Genomic DNA, 13,284 nt, shown 5'->3' on the forward strand with positions numbered 1-13,284 from the left:
AGAAGAATCTTGTATTTAAATCATTTCACATGGTATAAGGATATCTTTATAGTTAAACTATATCTAAGTATATCTTTAGGGAAACTTTCCAGCAGCTGACTGGGTCCAAGAGTATAATACTGTAAGATCTTAAAGATTTTATTTTTCCTTTTTCTCCTCAAAGCCCCCCAATACATAGTTGTATATTTTTAGTTGTGGGTCCTTCTAGCTGTGGCATGTGGGACGCCGCCTCAGCATGGCTTGATGAGTGGTGCCATGTCTGCGCCCAGGATATGAACCAGCAAAACTCTGGGCTGCTGAAGCAGAGCATGCAAACTTAACCACTCGGCCAAGGGGCCGGCCACGATACTGTAAGACCTTACCAAATGCCCTCTATAGGGCTGTGACATTTGCATCAGCACCAGCAATTAGTGTCCGGAAGGTGCCCCTGGAAGGGGGAAGCGGTACATACCTGTTTCCCCACAGCCTTTCCAACGCAATGTCGCCTGCCCACCTGACAGGAGAACTGCAGTAACTCCGTGCCAGTTTTAATGTGCATTTCTCTTGTTCCCAGTGAGGTCTGGCATCTATTCTTCACTCCCACCTTCTTGCAACATTGTGTTCCTATAGCTTTTCTGGACTCGTTCTCCTGATTTAAAATTTTTTTTTTTTTTAGTTCACCCGAATAATAATAATAGTATGATGATGATTAAGAGGAGGTGCCAGGGGCCGGCCCCGTGGCCGAGTGTTTAGGTTCACGTGCTCCGCTTCGAGGGCCCAGGGTTTCGCCAGTTCGGATCCTGGGCGCAGATCTATCACCACTCATCAAGCCATGCTGAGGTGGCGTCCCATGTCCCACAACTGGAAGAACCCACAACTAGAATATACAGCTGTGTACTGGCGGGCTTTGGGGAGAAGAAGGAAAAATAAGATCTTTAAAGAAAAATATAGAGCAGGTGCCAGTGTGTGCCGGGTGTCTGTCTGGTCAGCCCTCCACTGTCATTGCCTCATTTGACTCGCACAGTACAATGAGGCGGGTACGATTGGTATCCCCACTTTGTGGATGAAGAAACTAAGGCAGAGATATTTACTGACTTGCTCATGGTCACATGGCTAGTAGTCAAGGGAACAGGAACTGAAACCTAGTGCTGTCCAAGTGCTGTGAAGCCAGCCTCCTATACGCTTTCTTTCCCGAAGGAGAAGGCAGTATTAGGGATTACAGCACAGAGCAGGGGTGAAAAGGTTATAGCCAGAGGAACCTGGGACAGGGATTCAGGCTCTGCCACTCAGAAGGCAGATGACCTTCGTCAGATGAGGGCCATTCTGAGTCTCAGTTTCTTCATCTTTAAATTGGGGCAGAGGGTCATTATGAAGGGACACTGGGCCTGGCACACAGTAAGTGCCCAAATACACACACACATAGACATGCAATAAACATTACAGAGTGCCCGCTCTGTGTCGGTCTGTCCTCACTGCTGGCAACACAGCGGTGAACAAGCAGACAGAAATCCATGCTCTGGAGGGGTCAACAAAAAAACTTGGGAAAACTTGTGTCAGGTGGTGATGACTGCTTGGGAATAAAGAGGGCGGGGGAGGAGAGGAGGAGTTGGGAGGTGACTGTTTTAAGCAGCCACGATGAGATCTGAGAGAGCATTTCAGGCAGTGGGAGGAGGAGAGCAAAGGCCCCAAGGTGGGAACCCGCTTGGACGGTTTGCGGTGCGGCCTGGAGGTCAGGGTGGCTGGAGCGAGGGAGGCGGGGAGAGGCAGATGAGGGTGGAGGGTCCTGCAGGGGCTCTGGTTTCGGAGGCCTTTGGCTTTCGCCTCAGCTAGATGGAAGGGCGGAGGCCTCTTAGGGGAGCGTGGAGTGAAGCGAGCTCTTTCTATCACCAAGAGGTCAAGTGGGGGCTGGCGGTGGAGTGCAGCCGAGGTTCAGTGGCGTCTGTTTCGGGGCTCTGGCGCCGCTCAGCAGGGAGGGCTGGGGGCGCCATGAGGCCTTCCCTTGAGGAGGCGCTGGAGGCGCGGGTTCAGCACAATGGACAGCGCCACTCCTGTTGCCTGGAGACCAGGGAAGCGGCCGCCCCGGGGGCGGAGCCTGAGACGTAGTCCGGTAACAGGCGGCACGCTGTGCGCACCCTGTGGGCGGGGCCAGCGGAAGCGACCAATTAGAAGCGCTTGCTACGCCACAGTGACGCGGCGGGGCGGCCGGGGGCGGAGCCTGCGAAGCGCGCCTATGCGGAGCGCAGCGCCACTGGGAGTGGGCGGGCGGCTCGCAGCCCGCGGGCCCAGCGGCGGCCACGCGACGGTTTGCAGAGGCGGGTTTCCGCGCCCCTCAGCTGGAGGCCCGCGCTCACCCAGGTACGTGACCCAAATGGGGGGTTCTCAGTAAATCCCCCAACCTCTCCTTGCTGGGATCGCTGCAGCTGCCCAGGGGAGCCCCCAAACCAGGGAGTGGGCCTTAGGGAGTGGGTACCGAGGTCCTGGGACCCAGAAGGGCAGCAGTGGGATTTCTGGAACCTCGGTGGGAGAGCTGGGGGCTTCCAACACCTCTGCCATTGAAAAGAGGGGTCCTTGAAGCCCTGGGGTCGGGCGGTTGTCCCAGGAGCCTGGAGGATGTTTTCTCTGGTTTATCCAACCCGCGGTAAGGGCTCTCCTGTGCTATTCTCATCCCCCACAGTCCGAGTGCCAAGAGGCTGAGCCTAGGAGCCAGCTTTTCTTTATTTTTATTTTTTGTGAGGAAGATTATCGCTGAGCTAATGTCTCTGCCCATCTTCCTCTAGTTTGTATGTGGGTCGCCACCACAGCGTGGCCTGAGGAGCGGTGTGTAGGTCCACACCTGGGATCTGAACTGGGGGACCTGGGCCGCAGAGTCGGAGTGCATGACCTTAACCACCATGCTGAGCCAGCCCCAGGAGCCAGTATCTTGGGAGACACTGGGAAGGCCATAGGCCCAGGACTTGCAGCCTTGGGGGAATGATCTCTGGGGCTACTCCCTGCACATCTGCTTGTCTGCCCCCAGCAGAGGGCAGGGCCATGAGGCGCCCCTGTCCGTCCTGTGTGCTGAGGCAGTGCAATGCTCCTCTCTGGCCCATCTGCTGTCTGGGACACGCGGTGTTTACCTGTCTCGGGGCTGGGAGCTGTTCCCTCACCAAGGCCAGTGGACCATGCCACCTAAATCACTCTGAACCTCAGCTCAGATGTTCCCACCCGCAGCCCCTCTGCTGGTCTCCCAGCCTCCATTCTCCCCTCTCCTGCACATGTTCTCTGTCCAAAGGCCAAGTGGACTGTTCTGAAGCACGACCCCGCCAGGTTCTCACAATCCTGCCCCCTGCCCTCCGGAGGAAGGTTACAACCCCTCTGCTGGGCAGCAAGGCCCTCACTGGCTGGCCCCCACTGATGTCCGGCCACACTTCTCCCATGCTGCAACCAAAATACTTCACGCACTGACTTCAGCTCCTTGAAGTCCATTCCCACCCCCGAAGGAATTCTGCCAGCACTGTTCCCTCTGCATGGCACACCCTTCACTCACCCTCCTCAACCACTCCTGGGTCCAACTCCTCCCTCCCGTCTCACCTGACTCCCTGGCCCCCTGGGACCGGCCCCTCTTGGTGCCTGAAGCCCCCTGAGGGCAGGGACCAGGCTCGCTGCCATATTCTCCCAGTGCCCCATGCACGACTGAGACATAAACACCCAATAAATACATGTGGAGTGAACGAAATAATGAACACATGAAGTTTCCATTTATTCTGGGATGGGTTAGAATGAGCATCCGGGCCAAGAAGGCTGGTTGCCTTCTTGCCCCAAATCGTGTCCAGAGGTCTAGGACGGGCCTGCAAAAGGAGCGGCCTAGGTGACCAGGCCTGAGTCCTTCGGGGCGGGGCAGGCCGTGCCAACTACACAACGGTCAGCGGTGAAAGGGAGAGCGAAAGTTCCCCTGCCCAGGTGAAGGGTAGTCGCACAGCCGGCTGGTGACTTCCAGGTCAGACTGGACCCCAGTGACACTGCTAAACCTAGAGAAATCCTGCATCTGTGCCCCTCTTTACTGCTCTGAGGTGCCCTTTGGTCCTAGGTCACCAATCCCCAATACTGCCCCCTGGGATCAGTCCAAATTCCCTGCAAGGCCATGCCCCTCCCTCTGACGTCACCTCAGCCCACCATGCGCATATCCAGCTGTCCTCCCAAGTCAAGAAGACTTTCTCCCCTCCAAAGGGATCCTGAGCCCTCCGGGTGGAGTGTCCAGTCCCAGGTCACTGACCCCCAGGGCCTATCCCCAAGTACCCTGTCCTGATCAGCTTGCTCAGTAAGTGTGTGGGCCGCTGGTCCTTCCTGCTGACACTCCTGGTGATCTCTGCTGGCGACAAAGTCACAGGACACCATCCTCCATCAGCACATGGGCCACGGCATCACTGCTGTTCATCACAGGCCTGGCCCGGGAAGGCCTCGCTCAGCCATGAATGGGTGACATGTCAGCACCCAGGCCTTCTCCAGGCTCGAGGTGTCTGCCACATCTTCCTGAACACAGTGTCCTGGGTGGCAGGTCCTGAGGGCTGGGATACTGCTGCCGGCCAGCTGAACCACATATCCACCAGCACCAGGGAGGTCCCCAAGCACAGTGAGAAGCCCGGCAACCTGCGCTCATAAACTGTCACCTCGAGACAGGGACCCACCATACTGCCGGCTCTGCGCCGTCCAGATCCAACCACGAGGAGCCTGCCTGTGGCTGACCAACTCCCAGGGCGGTTCCAACTGGGAGTAAAACCCTCACCCAGCCCTGCAGTGGGCCAAACACTGTCCCCCCAAAAAGGCGTGTCCCAGTGCTAACACTGACACCTGTGAACGGGGCACCATTTGGAAGCAGGGTCTTCACAGATGTGATTACAGATCTCGGGACGAGCTCCTCCTGGATCGGGCAGGCTCCAAATCCAGTGACTGGTGTTTTCAGAAAAAGGAAGGAGATCTGAGACGCAGAGACTCCCAGAGAGGCCGTGAGCAGACGGAGGCAGATCTGGAGAGGTGCTGTCACAAGTGAGGCGTGCCCGGAGCCGCCAGACGCTGGCAGGCAGGAAGGATGCTGCTCCCTGGACGCTGCTCTGCGGCCTTGGCCGCGGCCATCTCTCAGGTCAACACCAGTCGTCCTGGCCCGAGGAGTGACTCCAGCATCCACTCAGAGACAGGCCACGTGGGGCCCTGCCCTCCCTCACGACAGGGACTCCCAAGGCCCGGCTCCCTGAGCACTTGTCTCCACATCCGGAAGGCCGGGGACAGCGTCTCCACTGTCTTCTCCCTCGTGGTGGGTCTGCCTGCGGAAGTCCGAGTGTGAAGGTTGCTGCCTGGGAAACTGATGGTGAGGAAACGAGCTTTCAAAACACAGTAGAGACTGAAGACGTTTGGCAGGTGGGCCAGGGCATCGTCCTCGTGGGTTTCTGAGGGCTGCAGGTCCATCCACAGCCTGGATCCTCTCATCTCAAGCACAAGGTCCCAAGGATCTCGAGTGGGTCTTTGTCCTGGCCCCCGGACATGTCCGGGAGAGGAGACAGGTCATGGCCACTGCCCATCCAGGTCAGGGCAGGGCTGCGTCCCTCAGGTCTCTCTCGTCTGTCTCCTCTGGGGCACACCGAAGGGAAGGACCCCAGGGCACTGCAGGCTGAGCCAAGCGTTCGCACCGTGTCACCTCTCAGCTGAGCCCCACACGGCCTCTCTCCCTGGGCTGGACTGGGTGGTATCTGGGGCCTCCTCTGCTCCAGCAGCAAGCCAGTCTTGAACGCTCTCTTTTATGGCGCAGAACAACACCTTTTGCCCCTCCAAGAGAGCAAATCCTCGTCCTCTGAAGGCACACTGGATTTTCTGCATCAGCCGTGTGATTCTGAGTCAGTGGTTCCCACCTCTCCAAAAGGCCGTGGTGAACCAGGCCCAGGAGGCCAGCGGGCGGCCAGAGGACGGAGAAGCACCGAACAGGGAGGCCCTGCGAAGGTGCCGCCCTCCACCCGGGCTGGGCCAAGCCGATAGGGGCTGCCGGGGAGGGCCCTCCGCCTCCGCCCCGCTGACTGAAGCGTAGACGTGGGCAGCATCCTGGCCTCTGCCCGCTAGATGACAAACATCTCCCGAACGCCGCCCAGCTGTCCAGGATGGAGAAGCACTGCTCCAGGGAAGCCCACTGGAACCGGGCAGGGCCGAGCAGAGCCCCAGCTGCACACCGCGAGCCGCGGTGGGCGCCCAGGAGGGCTGGCACGCCGGTCCAGCGTCAATGGTTCTGCAGCCGGGCTCTCCCAGATCCAGGACTTCAGCCAGACGCAACTGGCCATTTTCAAGTTAGGTGACAGGTACCAAACCCACGACGACATTTTACTCCATGGTGATGTGAAACTGCACTGAAAACTACCCCAGGATTCAGGGAGCAGCAAGCCAGGCACGCTGAACAGTGCGAGCCCCCCGGCGCAGCAGCGTGGGCCGCCGGGAGCCGCTGCGCTGACCCGGGGAGCCCACTGGGTACCACAGCCCTAAGACCCCAGGACCGGGTGCCAGCCTGGCCAACCTCGGAGGAAAGGCGTCCACAGGCCCGGCGCTGGGCCTGCTCTGGTGACCAGGGACCATCCTGCCACCCCACCCTGCTTTCCTGGGCTGGGAACAGAGTGGAGGAACCTGCCTGTCGCACTGCTGGCGGGTCAGACACCCAGGCCTACGACGGGCGCAGAGTTTTGTTTCTCTTTATTCATCTACATTCAGCTGAATTCAGATGTACTGCCTGAATGATCCAGACATACAAAACCCCACTCTTTCCCACTGGTTTTTAAAATAAAATCTTCACTTATAAAACTGAAACACTAAAGCATTAAAATACAGAAAGCTGTTGAACTCACTTCACAAAAGCAGGAAGAGATGACGCATCCCCTCCGGAACTATTTAGAGACAAACCGAGTTAACACTAACACCAAGTGTAAATAGACAGAGGGAGACCAAACTGCGAGAACTCAAAACTACTCAGACAAAGTGGTAATGGCCACTAACAGACCACTGAAGACACAGAGTCCCAAACACGGCTAGATACGGGTCACAGGACGGGCCACGGGCGTGGCCAGCTGTACCTCACGACACGGCAACGTGGACGGGGCGGGGCGGAGGGGCCGGCTGACATGTTAACTGTGGTGCGTGAAACTGGATCTTCCAACGGGGTGAGTGCAGACAGACAGATGCAGGCGCCCACGGCTTTATCTGTACTGGTAGCTCATGCTGTGCTCTGCGTTCCTGCCGTAGCCGCCCTGTGAGGACTGGTAGGAGCTGGGGGGGCCGCTGTAGCTCTGGCCGGAGCCGGGTGAGGTGTAGTTGGACTGTGACGAGTAGCCTCCTGGCGGAGAGAGGGCGGGTTAGCAGGGAGGCCTGGCACGGCCAGCACCCGGGCCGAGTCCCGCGACAGCGGCTCAGCTCTACCTGGCTCTGCTAAGTGCCTTCCGCGCCATTGGGCCTGGCTGTCACCCACACCCTGTGCAATGGGACCGTGGGACCACGGGACCTGGGCTGAGGAAGGGTGGGCATCCACCCAGGCACGGAGCACAAGGCTGAGCCCGCGCCTAACTGGAGGCCCCACGCCAGGCTCTGCAGGGCCGACTTTGTGAGCGGTTTCGGGATGTGGGGCTGCAGAAAAGCTGAGGAGGTGGAGGCTGCGTAAGGCTGCATCCTCGCAGGCTCCTGGGCCCGCCTGCGCCTCCCACTCCTGTTGTCCCACACGTGGAAGCCACGTGGCAGCTGCCACTGCAGCTTGCCCCCTACACGGCCTCTGTGCACCCCGCTGGCTCCGAGCTTGGGCCCCCAGTGCCTTGCCGCCTGCCGCCCCAGGCCCACCTTGTTTGCCTTGGTATGACGAGCCGCCCCCAGAACCACTGCCGTAGCCCCCGTGTGACCCTGGGTTGTAGGATGACCCGCCTGAGCCGTAGCTGTTCCCGCCGCTTCGGCCTCCACTCCCACTGTAGTCTGGGGGAGAGAAGACAGCAAGGTTATGGGGCCCAAGCCAGACGTGGCCAGGGCGGTCCAGGGTCCTGGAGCTGCGGCCCTGGAAGCGGGGGCCCTTGGCCGAGACTCTGGGCCTTTGCAGATCGCCCTATCCTGAATGCTTACATTCAGCATACGTCGATCAACCACCAAGTGCCGGAGCTGGCCAGAGCCCCTGCAAGGTCTCCGTGCCCCGGGCCAACCCAGTGCCCAACTTCTGAAGCCTGTTCCACCCCGGGCATCCCGGCAGTTCAGGAACCCAGCAGCAGCCTCCCCACGTCCCTCCAGCAGCCAGTGCCGCCCCTGCCGACAGCACAGCTGCTGCTGCCTGCAGTCCTGTCATGGAGGGCCAGGCACACCCAGACTCGCCCAGCTGGGCCAAAAGAGCAGCCGCAGCCTGCTGGGTCTGCGCATGGGGCGAGGGCGGCAGGGCAACACATCTCCCTCTTTCAGGGGCTGGATGCAAGTGTCCAGAGCCCATCCCTGAGGTCCCCTTGCGGCGGCGGCCCCAGGCCCAGACTCAGACTCTACCCTTGGGCCCCAGCCTCAACCCACAGCCTGCGGGGCCTCCACTAGACCTGCCTCAGAAGAAGGCGACAGGAAGGGACAGCAAGGACCTGGGCCAGGGGGACTCTGCCTCCAGGTGTTTCCCACGCCCGCCCTGCAGCCAGCACCGGACTGCTGGGGCGCAGGTGTGGTGCGCCCGGCCGACTCACTGAATTTGCTCTCGTAGCTGTAGTCGGCGCCACCGCCGCCCCCGGGTGAGCTGTAGGAGTTGGAGTAGGAGTAGCTGCCCTGCCCGTGGCTGTAGCCCTTCTGCTTGCCCTGCGGCGGGCCGTAGTTGCTGTACTGGCTCTGGTTGTAGGGCTGCTGCTGGCCCTGGTGCGACTGGTAGCCCGAGCCATAAGAGGGCTTCTGCTGGCCCCCGTGGGGCTGCTTCTTCCCAGCGTGTTTCGGGGGCACCGGTGAGTTGTAGTTGTCGCCTTGGTAGTAGGAGCCGTAGCCCGAGGAGCCACCACCGCCCCCACCGCCGCCACCACCGGCATTCCCAGAATGCCCTCCATTGCTGTAGAACTGACCTAGACAGGAAGGCAGCAAGTCAGGCACAGGGTCAGGAGCTGGGGCGAGGAGCAGAGGAATGGCAGCTGTGGGCCCTGAAGGCTGACCCACAAGCCGGCAGCGCGGCCGGGACCAAGGGAGGCGGCGGGAGAGAGGAGCAGGTGCTCCGGTCCTTGGAGCAGCCTGGTTCGGGCGGCCCAGCCTTCAGCTCCACTCACCCGTCAGCTGACGACAACAATGGATCTTTGCCAAGCAGCGGCACCACAGCACGCCGGCAGCAGCGTTTGCAGCGGATGTCAACATGACAATGAGATGGGCTCCGAGCGTGGTAGGACATTCACCACTAGCTGACTGCTACCCAGATGTCCCCAACGGTGACAGGAAAAGCGAAGCCCCAGAGAAGCAGCCAGCCCCCTCCCCCGCTGTGCTGGGAAGACACTCTGCAGCCACAGACCTGGGTGCCCTGAGGAGATGCTCTTTAATGAGGCCCCTAAAACCCATGTCATTCCTGAAGACCAACTGGTCTGAGCTGGTCTCGGAGGAGCCACACGGCCTGGCCGTCTCCCTGGGGTGACTCGTGCAAACGCCCGGCTTAAGGAGTGACTCCACAGCCCCGTGGGAAAAGGAGACTAGCTACGGCTGAGATTAAAACGTCCAGGTGGGGCCTCAGGTGACAGCCTCAGGGGTCCCCCAGGATGGCCATTCCTTGTTCCCAGCACAGTTGCCGGGTGCAGGCGGGACCCAGCAGCAGGACTGACAAGCGTGCAGCGAGGCCGCCACATCCTCATGCCTCGAAGCTGCGAATGTCACGGTACCAGGCCCCCTCCAGGCACTAGGTAAGGGACCCCGAAGACAGGGTGGTCAACACCCGGCCTCCACCAGACATTCAGGCGGACTGACGGGGGTGGGTCAGCTGAGGCGAGGTGAGGCGAGTGCGGGGAGGATGGGCCACAGAACTCCTGGCCTGGAGGAGGCAGGCCCTGGCACACCATGACTGGCTGGCAGGGCAGGTGCCCAGTCGCCCCGGAGACCCAGGGGGAGGGGGAGGGCAGAGGACCCTCCCACACAGCCTGTCCTCACTTCCTGTGTTCAGCACCTGGGGTCTCCCGGCTCTCGGGCGCAGTAACCTGGCACTCCCCACGTGCCTTCCACCCGCTGGGGATGTGTGCCCACACTGGCGGCCCTGGGCCCCCTGAGCAGTGATTTGGATAGAAGTGACCCGCCCCATCAGTTTATCTTCTTCAGGCGGGCGGCCCCCACCTCCCCCCACCGCACTGGCCCGTCACGCGCCGTGGAGGCCATCCCCGCCACCTGCGCTGCCCCGAGGCCCGCCCGGAGCGCCTCCTTGGCCCTCCTCGCCCGTGGGAATGAATGAAGACGCCAAGTCCTGGGGGCTTCTTACTTTAACATGTATTGATTAAAAAAAAAAATAAAGGGCAGGGGAAGTTTTCAACGTCATTCAGGATAACTATTTCCTGGTAGAAAAAGACATTATTCTCAAACAATAACTTTCTAAAAAAAAAAATACACCATGCAATCAAAGTTTTAAAAAGTTTCACTGAATGTTTCAAACCTCTGGGAACAAATTATGTAGTAACCGTTTTTGCCTGAATAAACGCAAAATCTTGCAAGTCAATGCAGAGGCAGGCTTTGCTGCAAAAAAAAAACTCTGCTGACGAGAGCCCAAACTCTACTCACGTCCGAGGGCTCCCGCCAGGACACGGGAGTCTCAGTCAAGACCGAAATGCCTGCCCAGGCCTCTGCACGCAGGCAGGGGCCACCAGCTCAAGTGTGCAGGCTCAGGCGAGAAGGCGCAAGCTTCTAGGCCTTCTGGAATGTGCTGCGGCCGCGCCAGCGACACAGGCCTGCGAGGCCAGCTCCTCGCTGGAGAGATGGGCTACACGGCAGGCTTTCTCTGCTTGATTATTTTTAAAGCCCCATTTAAAAACAAAATACAACAACACAACAGCTCTCTAGACTCCCGTGCATCTGTCACCGTGAGCAGGACTTGCAAAATTCCACGTTCTTGCCCTCAAAGCCTGTCTGCGGCGTGCGCTGGCGATGGAAGCCCAGCTGTGACACCTTTGAGAGGTCACCTCTAGCCGACCCAGCACAGGGTACCGCGTCCCCACACAACACCCACCAGAGCGTTTACAAAAAGGCGGGACAGGTTCACTTCGCACAATGTACAGTTCTCCAAGGTTCCCAACATTTTACATGCTTATAAAAAAAAAAAAGCCGGTTGCTCTGGATTCGGATGTGGTGAAATCGTTTTCGTTACTGTCAAAGGCATCAACCAGATTGGGAATTTGTTAAAAGGTTAAAAATTCATACAAAACCTGCTGTAAATTAAGACAAAGGTAGATTAAAATGCGTCACTGTCTCTTAAATAAAGTAATGCTTTCCATAAAAAGCAAAGGTGGGCTTTTGCCTTGATGCTGACCACGCTGGCGCTAGAATTCTGTGCAACTCTGCACAAAAAGGCATTCTCTGAAAACTGTTTTCCACTTATTGTGAACTTCAATGTGACCAAGTTCAAAGGCAAATCACGATAAAAACTGCCATTGTCTTAAATTCTGCAGGCTAAGAGTTTCAGACAAGCTGCGGTGACAAGCCACGGTTGAGAAACCCAGTGAAGCAGAGGGGCACAGCACGGACACTTTGGGTTTTGGAGTTCGAGAAAATTGGAGTAAAAAGTTGATTTTGTGTGCAATACTTTTAGATGTTCTAGGAGGACCCAAAATCATGATAGCCGTAGCAGTCTGTGAAAAAGTCACCTACAAAAGGGGGAGACAGAGCAGAGAAAACAAATTAGAATCCTTTGGAAAAAGGGCACAGAGGGCCACATTTGAAATTCATGTTTTAGATTTCTCTGCTCCTGTAACCCCCCAGTGAAGGCTCCTTCTCAAGACAAGAGCTGTGCACTGTCCACAAAAGCATTTCACAGCACTGGTGCTTCGCACGGCTTAAAGCAGAGAAATTTAAAATTTTGACTTCTAGGGCACTTTCAAGTCCCACGCGCGTGCGTGCTAACATCTACGGAGGACAGCGCGCTTCTGCAGGACGGGGGGCTGGAGGACTGACTGACCCCTCGCCGGGAGCAGGCGGCTCAGGGAAGCTGCTGCGGGTGGGCCGCCCTGCCCTAACTCAGGCCCGGGAGCTAAGCTGCAGCTTCTTCCCCAGTCAGACAAGGAGAAACGCACACTTACTGTAGCCGGCGGTCGCCGAGTTGCCTCCATACCCGTAGCTGCCATACCCGGCGCCTGGAAGGGAAGAGACAGGGTTACCGGGGCCGAGGTGGGTGTGCCCGGCCCTGGGGCCCCCCACACCCTGAGAGCAAGCTGGGCCACGGGGCCAGCGCAGGACAAGGGTCCTCACCAGCATTCATGTAGCCTCCGTGGTTGGCGCCACCGAATCCTCTCCCTCTCCCTCGACTGCGGATGTTCCCTCCTCTGCCCCGCCCTCGGAGGTTTGGGGGCGGGGGCACTTCGTTGTGCATGGGGCCCCCCATGCCAAACCCAGGGTTATGAGGCTAGATGGGAGAGAAGACAGACAAGTCACCTTCGCCTCACACCCAGGGCACGGGGGACTTCGCGCCAAGGCCAGAGAAATGAGGGGGGCGGCTGACCTTAGCAGCAAACTTGGGTCCACCTCTGACAGGCACAGGGGCCCTCTTCTTCTTGTTGGCCTCGAGGGAGAGCGGGGCGTCGGGGAACAGCTTCTCGAGTGCAGCCAGGGCAGCATACGCTTTGGCCACCTTTTTGTTCGAGCCAGCACCTTGAAATTTCTGCCCATCCACCTCGACCTGGGAAGAGTAGATGTGCGTCAGGGGTGGCCAGACGCCTGCCTCCGGGGTGGGGGCCGCTGCGTGGGGGCCGCCCCGCCGCTCACCTCCATGACAAAGCGCTTGTCGTGGCTGCCCCCGGTCTCCGAGATGAGCTCGTACTTGAGGCCCCGCCTCTTCTCGTTCAGCTCCATGACTGGGTTCTTGCCATGCTTAGTGAGGATCGGCCCCTGCTGTTTTACGTTCTCAGGGAAAACAGAAAAGAAAACCAACGACCTCAGTTAAAGGCTCGCGAGCCCGCCTCACGCCTCAGGCCCTCCACTCTGTCTGCCCTGCTGTCCTGCGCCAGCCTCGCCTCTGGAACTCATGTGTGGGCCCCGCGAGGGGACCACCTCCACCCATACCCTTTCTCTGGGGGACAGGCTGTCTGACTGAAGGCCACCCTGTGCAGCCCTGGACGCTGGGCCATCAGCAGCCGGGCC

General features: G+C 59.0%; 1 protein-coding gene across 6 annotated transcripts in view; it reads right to left on the reverse strand.

Annotated features, from left to right (window-relative positions):
• Nucleotides 1-3,685: 3,685 nt before the first annotated feature.
• Nucleotides 3,686-13,284, reverse strand: part of ILF3 (interleukin enhancer binding factor 3) — a 34,217-nt gene continuing 24,618 nt past the window's right edge. For 4 of the 6 annotated variants that reach the window (XM_046637746.1, XM_046637742.1, XM_046637741.1 and 1 more), the window contains 7 exons: nt 12,910-13,047; nt 12,647-12,823; nt 12,397-12,550; nt 12,228-12,281; nt 8,676-9,038; nt 7,813-7,941; nt 3,686-7,318 (listed from right to left, as the gene is read on the reverse strand). In XM_046637746.1, the coding sequence (XP_046493702.1) occupies nt 7,182-7,318; nt 7,813-7,941; nt 8,676-9,038; nt 12,228-12,281; nt 12,397-12,550; nt 12,647-12,823; nt 12,910-13,047 (1,152 nt within the window). In that variant the 3' untranslated portion in view covers nt 3,686-7,181. The remainder of the gene's footprint in view (nt 7,319-7,812; nt 7,942-8,675; nt 9,039-12,227; nt 12,282-12,396; nt 12,551-12,646; nt 12,824-12,909; nt 13,048-13,284) is intronic. The other 2 variants (XM_046637744.1, XM_046637743.1) reach the window with 2 other exon arrangements.

This window comes from Equus quagga, chromosome 14, assembly GCF_021613505.1.
Source record: "Equus quagga isolate Etosha38 chromosome 14, UCLA_HA_Equagga_1.0, whole genome shotgun sequence".
Taxonomy (NCBI): Eukaryota; Metazoa; Chordata; class Mammalia; order Perissodactyla; family Equidae; genus Equus; species Equus quagga.